Genomic DNA, 9615 nt, shown 5'->3' on the forward strand with positions numbered 1-9615 from the left:
ATTGATCAAACATTGACTGGTGTGGACTAGTGTTTATTTTCAATTTATTTTTGTAAAATGATTTCTTATGCAACTTTATATTAATTGAAATATGATGCTTGAAAATTTTATTCAGAGTGTGACATAATTATCACTAATTTACATACTAAGAACATGTCATAATTATCACTAAGAATATATTTACAATTATATTGACACATTATTAATATTTATCAATTGCCACAAGGTTAAAATTTGCAAATAAAAAACTTAAAAAATCTGTATATTTCAATTTTAAAAATATTCATTAATTAATTTCCATAATGAATGTTAATTCCTTGATAATAGTGTTTTATTTCAATAATTTCACACAATAAAAATTAAAGTAGTATAAACAAATAAATACTTATCAATAAAATGTGTCATGCCCTTATTTGTTATTTTACATATATCAACTTTCTGCTATCAGTTAAGTTTTACTTAAACAGTTAATAGAATCAATCAACCAAACTAGCCACTGCGATCAACAATCAAACATAGAAATTAAAGATGTTTTTAATTGTTTTGCATTTTTTAATAAGTAAATTCCTTCCCTTAAAAATAGGATACAATAAATAATGAAATTAATTACTAATAATACATGGAATAGGTATAATATTAAAATAAAAAAAAATTAGATTAATTGTGAGTGAAATAAAAATTGAACACCTAAATACATCAAATTAAGAATATATTTTTTTGGTGAATTACAATAATAAGGCAAAACCCAAACAACAAACGCGATGTTAAATATGACTCCTATTTTGAGTCAAATTTGAAAAATAATCTTTCAGTTAAACTCTGTTTACTTGTTTTAATCAAACACTGATTAGTTTAGATTATTTTATTATTATTTGACCTATGAATTTAGCCTATAAATAGGCTCTTTTACAACCTTAGGAAAAGACACCCATTAGAGATTAGAACTCATAACACATTTAGAGAATTTTATGTTTACATTTTGTGGGTTCTTTGTTTTCGGGTTTTCAGGGTTTAGTTTTTATCTCCATCTTTTGTACTCTTTATTTTTTTGCCATTATAGTAAAATTATCTTTGCACGTGGTTTTTTATCCTCTTTGGAGGGATTTTTTCATGTTAAATTTGTGTGCTCAATTTCTCAATTTATTCTGCTATTTTTTCTTATTCGTTGTTTAATCGGGTTGATCCTAACAAGTGGTATCAGAGCTAGTTCAATTTCATAGATCAGCCCATTCAGATATGGCAGCAACAAGGTTTGAAATTGAGAAGTTCGATGGTGAGACAAATTTCAATCTGTGGCAAGTTCGGATGATGGCAATTTTAGTACAATCTGATTTGAAAAAGATTGTTATCGGGAAAAAGCCTGAGAATCTAAATAAAACAGAATGGGAAGAGCTTGATGAAAAGGCTTTGTCTACAATCCAGTTATGCCTCGCGAATACCGTATTGCATGAGGTATTGATGGAGAAGACCTTATTTGCCTTGTGGAAAAGGTTAGAAACTCTTTATGTTACTAAGTCTCTGGCTAACCGTTTAGTGGTGAAACAACGTCTATTTACGTTTCGCATGAACGAATGTGAGCTTCTTAGAGATCACATCAGTCAATTCATTACTCTTTTAAATGATTTAAAGAATGTTGAGGTTCATATTGATGATGAAGATCAAGCTATGCTATTATTGTGCTCTTTACCTCCTTCATACAAGTCTTTCAAGGAGACCCTGATCTATGGCAGAGACAAAATCTCGTTTGAAGATGTGAAGGGTCATTTGTTGAGTAGAGATAAACTCGACAATGAGCTTCATTTGGATAGCAAGACAGATAGGCAAGCATCCGTTTTGGTAGCATCAAAGGAACGAGACAAAAGGTGTTGCTATTGTAAAAAGTTAGGTCACGTTAAAGCAGATTGTTATAAACTGCGAAATAAAAGAGTTGCTGAGAGTAACAAGAAAGATGTAGCTGGTGCTAATTTGGCTGATGAAAATGGTGATGATTTCTTGTTAGTGTCAACAAGCGATAACTCCAAGCTCACGTCCGAGTGGATCCTAGATTCAGGATGTGCTTTCTACATGTGTCCCAATAGAAAATGGTTTTCCACGTATAGTTCGGTTGAAGGTGGAATTGTGCGCATGAAAAACGATTCATCTAGTAAGGTAATTGGTATTGGTACTGTTAAAATTAAGATGCACAATGGGACAATTAGGACACTCTCAGATGTCAGGTATGTACCTGATTTACGAAAGAATCTCATCTCCTTGAGTATTTTAGACTTGAAAGGATGTAGAATTAACATCGAGTCGAGCGGCATTAAAGTATCTCGTGGAGCTTTCGTTTTGTTAAAAGGTAAAAGAACCGGTAATCTTTATATTCTAGAAGGTTCTACAGTGATCGGTGAAATCGAACGTCCCTCGTCTGTTACGGAGTTGAAGTCAACTCATTTGGAGCGGAGGCAACTTGGTCATAGGAGAGAAAAATGTATGACCGTTTCGTTGAAGAGAGGTTCTTTTTTGGATGCAGGTTTTGAAAAGTTAGGGCATTGTGTTCGTGAAAATCAGACCCGGGTTAGTTTTGATTTGACAATGTACAAGTCGAAGGCTAGAAGTCTTCTAGTTTCTAAGCACAAATTCGACTCAGTTAATTACTTGCATAGTTCAAGATAGGCTCGTGGCGGGCTCTGGCAAAGATGGCGTTGTGGAAATATAAGTCAAGGTGGAGATTTGTTAAATATGACTCCTATTTTGAGTCAAATTTGAAAAATAATCTTTCAGTTAAACTCTGTTTACTTGTTTCAATCAAACACTGATTAGTTTAGATTATTTTATTATTATTTAACCTATGAATTTAGCATATAAATAGGCTCCTTTTACAACCTTAGAAAAAGACACCCATTAGAGATTAGAACTCATAACACATTTAGAGAATTTTGTGTTTACGTTTTGTGGGTTCTTTGTTTTCGGGTTTTAAGGGTTTAGTTTTTATCTCCATCTTTTGTACTCTTTGTTTTTTTGCCATTATAGTAAAATTATCTTTACCCGTAGTTTTTTTATCCTCTTTGGAGGGGTTTTTCCACGTTAAATTTGTGTGTTCAATTTCTCAATTTATTTCGCTATTTTTTCTTGTTCGTTGCTTAATCGGGTCGATCCTAACACACGACTCGAACCTAAGCCGTCCAGGTGAACACCTTTAACTATCAGTCCATCACATGGGGTTCAAATTAAGAATATTAAATGTACTACAATTGTATTGTTTACCATGATCTTGTCATCAATCCTGAGTTGATATTGAGTTAACGTTATAAATATATATAATTGAAGGAGATAATAAAATGTATAAAATATTTTAATGTAAAGTTTTGGTTGAGTGGTAAAATTAAAGTTCTATCAACCAAAATGTCATGAGTTCAAATCTCACTAGATGCCAAAAAAGGAAAAAAAAGGAAGAAGAAAGTATAAATGATTAATATACCTTATTTCAAATATGAAAGGACATTTTAATAATTGCGTTAGTGTTTAGTTAACTCGTAAAATCAACTCATCAACGATTTAAATAATAGTATAGTACTATAGTACATTTCACAATTTAATATACTATAATACATATGTGAATCTATACTAATTATTTAGACTCTGAATTACAAAATATTTTTTCGTAATAAAAAAGTTATATTATTTGAAGGTATTTTAATTTTTTTTATTTTAACAAAAACTAATTAAAATATACATATAATGAGATTTGAATCCATGATAATTGAATTAATAAAACTTTAAATTTATCACTTAACTAAATCTTTATTTTGATGTTATTAAATACATTTTAATATGCATAATTTATTATCTCCATGTAATGGGAATTGCGATACCCACAATAGTCTTGAAATGGGGGTCCTTTGGGAGTTGGATATCGCGATACCCATGCTTGGATATCATGATATCACTATGAAGTGTCTCGATCCTTTTCAATTTAGCACTGTCAGAGGTATCATGGCTTCCAGACTTTGATGTCACGATACCTACCTTTTAGACAACGTTTTCATTCACGTTCGGGCCTCCGTCGACTCCCTAGAAAATTCAATCGATTGTTAGGATCTAAATGTTGCATTTGACCAATTTAGGTAGCATAAAATGCTATTAACACTTATTATAATGTAAGAACTAAAATTAAGTGAAAATTATGAAAAAAACCTTTCAAGTTACTTGAGAATAAACTCTTTTACATATAATAAAAAATATAATTTAACATATCAAGTTACAACAGATTAGACCCACAGTTCGTTGGTTGAACTCCTTTTTTGTGTCTCTACATATCTATTGTAAGAAGACCAAAAGCTGGGTTTTGTTGGCTATCAGAGGTTATTGTAAGAAAGGGATGGGTTAGTTTTGTTTTGTTTTCATTTATTATTGTTCAGTTGTGTGGTGGCCAATTCTTTTCCAACAACCGGTTTTAATATTTCTGTCCTTTTTTCTTCCTCTTAATGGTAGCTGACATTTAATTTAAAAATAATAATTTGATACTCGAATTAATGAGTGATAATAATTTAATAAAAAATTTAAAATATATGTATAAATAGAGAATATATCAATATTTTGTAATTAAACTTAAATAAAAATCTACAGTGGTTTTTCTTTTCCATCTTCAATTATAAGATTATTAGATTGTCCCCTATAGATCAATCATAAAGAAGAGAAAAAAAAGAAGAAGAAAAGAGATAGAACTTGCTATAAGAACAAAGAACAAAGAAAAAAAGAGAGAAAACATACTATAAGATAGATGTTATAACCATTTTTATCAGAAATATTGCTCTAAGATTTTTTTCTAAAGAAGATGGACTTGTTGGCTCAACTTTATCTTTCTTGCCTGTTGTTCATTATCATCATTCATCCAAAAATGTGGTACAATAAAATAACTTGAGGTGCAAGAAAGAAAAATTAAGGAAAGAATGAAATAGACTTGAAACGTGATTCAATAATCTTTAAAGACTTTAATTTTGTCTCTAAGATATAAAAAGGCTTAAAACAACAAAATTGAATAGTGAAAATGGCACTATCGAGTTTTATATATAAGTATTTAGTACATAACTCGTGATACAAATTACATTTTTCATTGTAAGTCTTATCTAAAAATTATGTCTATTCGAATATATTTATTTAAATGAAAATAAAATAAAAATTATTAAAATTATTTAAAAAATAAACAAAATAATTATGTATTTAATTAGAGTAAGAAGATTCATGAGTACAAAGTCTAAATATCAAACTTAACTGAATACAAGTATCTCTTACATACTTAAAAATATTATTGAAATATTGAAAGCACCACTTATAGAGATATATATATATATATGTTGTCGCTTTAATTCATTCGGATTGCTGCTTTTTTTTGTGCCTTGCACCTGTGATAATAGAAGTCTTTTTAGCATGTACAGTGCATCATGCACCCTTGATAAAACTAGGTTAAACCTCTAGCTCTTTTTAGCTTTTGTTGAGGATCAATTGGATTCCTAGCACGCAGTCTTGCCTTTATTGCATACAATTCAGTGACAACATCTTCAATCTTCATTCTCTGGGCAGGAACTTCAACAGAGCATGCAACACCGACTTTAGTGAATGAAACCAAACAATCCAACATTTTACAATCTATGTTTTGACTTTTCTTATTGATTTGTTCAAGCAGTCGGAAATCTAAAATCTCCTCAAATTTTTCTGGCAATGCCATCTTACAATAACTATGAAGGCTCATTCCATCACCAAACAAATCATCGGTTGGCCTCTTTCTGGTGATCATCTCCAAAATGAGAATCCCATAGCTATAGATATCGCCTTCAAGGGATGTAGAACCACCCATTCCATATTCTACAACGATACAATTAAACAATATAAAAAAAACACGAAAAGAATGTCTAAGAAACAAGTCAAATGATTAAAATGAAGTAAATATATGTTTCAAAGCATATCACCACAAAAGAATGCATTTGTCTAACAAAATAAGAAAAAAAAATGAAATTTACCCGGGGTGAGATAGCCTAGAGTTCCTTTGATGATTGAAGAAGTCGTTTGCTCGTTATCCAATTTACTTGCTGCATCGGAAAGGAGCTTAGCAATGCCGAAGTCACCAACATGTGCAACCATGTCATCATCGAGAAGAACATTTGTCAGTTTTAGATCTCGATGAATGATCGGTGTTCGACAATGGTGGTGAAGGTAATCTAACGCGTTGGCCACATCTATAGCAATGTCCAACATTTGAGCAAAGTTGAGATGGCGTGGCGAGTGATCTTCATCATAATCATGATGAAGCCAGCTCTCTAAAGTTCCATTTGCCATGAATTCCAAAACTATAGCCTTGAAATCATTGCCTTGGTAGTCCATGCTTGAGCAACAAGTTATTAGCTTCACTAGATTCCGATGCCGAACATTTCTTAAAGCCTCGCATTCAACTGTGAAACTCTTTATAGCCCTAAGGTTTTGAAGGTTCAATACTTTGATTGCGACGGGGTTTTCTTGTTGATCAAGAAACCCTTTATAAACAGACCCGAAACTGCCCTTCCCAATGACGTTCGAGGCTTCAAAACCATTAGTTGCTTGAACAAGTTCCTTGTACGAAACTTGCACAAAATTAACTTGCTGCAAAGCCAAAGGGATCATTTCCTTTCCTGAGCGTTTTCGCCAATAAAGTATAGCAATGAACGCAACTGAAACCGAGGCAAGCAAAAGGCTAATGACGATAATGATAATGGATTTTGTTGATAAACCATTTCTTTTTGCCTTTGCTGCCTGATTGAAGCATTTGGGAAGCTCTATTTCAGGAATTCCCCCGCAAAGGTTCTTGTTCCCAATAAGAGAGAATTGACTGGTATTATTGAAAACCCCTTCTTCTGGAACTTCACCCTCTAACTGGTTGAAAGAAAGGTTTAAACTCACCAAAAATGGCAACTTTTGAAGTTCAAGTGGTATGGTGCCAGTCAAATTGTTACCAGAGAGATCTAAGCTTTCAAGACCTCTTAAAGTGCCAAGAGCTTGAGGAATACTACCATGAAAGTAGTTTCCCTGCATGTGCAAGATTCTTAATTCAGAAATCTCACCAAATCCCCCGGAAAGTTCACCTGAGAAATTGTTGTTATCAACGTATAACTCGACAAGATTCTTGGAGTTACTAATAGCTGATGGAAAGCTACCGTTGAAAGAGTTGTGAGACAAATTCAGAGTAATCAAACTTTGGAAAGCAGCAATCAGCTGATCCGGTATGGTGCCACCGAGTTTATTTTGCGAAAGATCCATCACTTGCATATCTTTGCACTTCCTGAGTGTCAATGGAATCCTTCCCTCAAAATTGTTACCATTTAAATAAAGGTACAACAATCGAGAAAGATTGCCAATGCAGGATGGAATTTCACCAGATAAACGATTCAAAGACAGGTCGAATCGCCCTATATTCCGAAGCTTTCCAATGGAAGTTGGAACTTCGCCTGTAAACAAGTTTTCCCCTATATGCAGGTCTATGAGCTTATCAAGATTGCCAATCCCTTCAGGAATACTTCCTGAAATCTGATTTTCTCCCATGAAAAGATGTTCAAGCTGGGCTGATAAATTAGCTATAGAGTTTGGTAACACCCCGCCTAACCTGTTATGATGGATATCCAAATCTTTCAATAGACTGCAGTTGGTTAAAGATGGAAGAAAATCCAAGTCTCCTTCTTTCCCAATCCCAAGATGGTTATAGTCAATATAAAACAACTCAAGATTCTGAAGCTTTCCCATATTTTCAGGAACTAATCCACTGAAACCATTTGAATAGATGTCAAACTCTTTCAAGCCAGAGATATTAGTTATTGATGCTGGAATTCTTCCGCTGAATTGGTTGTCTCCGAAATGCAGTATTTCAAGTTCCGGAAAAGCAAAACCCAGTTGAGATTCAAGACCACCGTGTAACTTGTTTAAGCCCATCCCAAGAGCTCTCATGGCGGAAAGGTTGTAAATGGAAGAAGGTATGGTTCCAGACAGATTATTTTGACTAAGAACAAGTGTTTTCAAGTTGTATAATCTGCCGATATCAAAGGGTATATCTCCTTCCAAGTGATTATTCCCAAGTTGGAGATAATCCAAGGACGAAAGATTTCCTAATGAAGATGGGATTCCCCCAACGAAATCATTGCTAGCAAGAGAGAGTTTAATCATATTCTCCCCTGATTGAAAGGGAATTGTCCCAGAGAAACTGTTGTCCCTCAACATAAGAAACTGCAGGTTGGAGCAATTGTTGAGCTCTATAGGGATGTTACCTTGGAGATTGTTGTAACTTATATTCAGTGAACGAAGCCGTTTCAAATGGCCAAATTCCCTAGGAATGTTACCTTTCAAGCTATTATTGGAGAAGTTAACCTCTCTCAGGAAACTTAAGTTCCCTATTGATGGAGATATGGAGCCACCAAGTTTCATGCTGGCCAGGCTTAAACCGATAACCCTTTGATGCTGCCCACCACATCGAACACCTTGCCACTCGCAAAAATGGAGTGAAGCATTCCATGAAAGTATACCACCACCAACAAGCTCATCTTTCAAAGCAAGCAATACTAGTCTATCTGTTTCGTTCCCCAAGGCCGCCATCACAAGCGTGAAGGGCATTGATACCAAGGTGATTACTGCAACAATGCAAAGCAGGAATTTAGTACGTGATTTCTCCATTGAACACTTTCAAAACTGATAGTGCAGTCGAGTGGTATGAGGCGTCACAAAAAGAGAATGTACAGAAATTAAACGGTCGAGTAGTTGAGTGGTAACCAAGCCAACGTGTTCATCCTTTGTAAACATATAAAAAGTCAATCCTACAAAATAATTAAAAAAAAAAAGAGGAAATGATCACAAAGGAATTATTGAACATTGTGAACATTGTGAATTGGCCAGTGGGTAATTTCATCGGAGCTCAAAATCTAGATACAGTTGCAGAGAAATGTAAATTCAACACCGGATTCCACCAAACGGGATCTACATCTTTAATTCCATATGAGTAAATTTTTTATAATAAATTGTTTCCATGCAATTTTATTATTTTGTAATTTATGTTTGAGATTTTAATTTTAAATTTTAATTATAATTTAATTCATGATGTTTAAAGTTGTTTATTGTTTAAAATATTATTATTATTAATAATGAAAAAATTATATTTAAAACTTAATTTTAAAAACTAAACTCACTCTAAATATAACTAAATAAAGATTTTGAAACTTAAAAAATTATACCAAATCTCAAAATTTTCATATATTTTATAATATATGATTTTTCAAAGAAGACATCTAAATAATTTCTTATATTGAGTTTATTTATAATAGAGTGAAAGCCATTGATAGATTTTCAAAGGGTGTGTTTAAATGGTCAGAGCAGTGGGCTCCATCTACGTCCAAAGTCAATCTAAAATTAAACCAGAAGTTGACTTACTATTGAGGATATTAAAGATGTTTATGACCGGATAGTTTGCATATATAAAATAATAAAGATGCTTTATCTTACATATTTTCACAATCTAAAAAGTTTCCAATCTTCAAAATAAATTATTTAAATTAGATTAATTTTCAGTTGGACTTACATGCTTTTATAATATCAATATTCTTTAAACTCCAGAAATTTTATTTC

The 9615-nt window shown here is 32.7% G+C and overlaps 1 protein-coding gene across 1 annotated transcript; it reads right to left on the reverse strand.

Moving 5' to 3' along the window:
- Positions 1 to 5201: 5201 nt before the first annotated feature.
- LOC107957384 (probable LRR receptor-like serine/threonine-protein kinase At3g47570) lies at positions 5202 to 8893 on the reverse strand. The gene is made up of 2 exons (XM_016892899.2): positions 6000 to 8893; positions 5202 to 5844 (listed from the first exon to the last, which is right to left on the reverse strand). The coding sequence occupies exons 1-2, from the start codon at positions 8668 to 8670 to the stop codon at positions 5441 to 5443; spliced, it is 3075 nt and encodes a 1024-aa protein (XP_016748388.1). The 5' UTR covers positions 8671 to 8893; the 3' UTR covers positions 5202 to 5440.
- Between the last annotated feature and the right edge of the window lie 722 nt (positions 8894 to 9615).

This window comes from Gossypium hirsutum, chromosome A05, assembly GCF_007990345.1.
Source record: "Gossypium hirsutum isolate 1008001.06 chromosome A05, Gossypium_hirsutum_v2.1, whole genome shotgun sequence".
NCBI classification, from domain to species: Eukaryota; Viridiplantae; Streptophyta; class Magnoliopsida; order Malvales; family Malvaceae; genus Gossypium; species Gossypium hirsutum.

What these genes read in the sequence shown, in the direction of transcription:
- LOC107957384 (XM_016892899.2), bottom strand. Translation starts at nt 8,670, where the DNA reads ATGGAGAAATCACGTACTAAATTCCTGCTTTGCATTGTTGCAGTAATC. An exon ending in TCTAGGCTATCTCACCCCGG is followed by an intron (nt 5,845 to 5,999) that starts GTAAATTTCATT and finishes GTATCGTTGTAG; the next exon opens with AATATGGAATGGGTGGTTCT.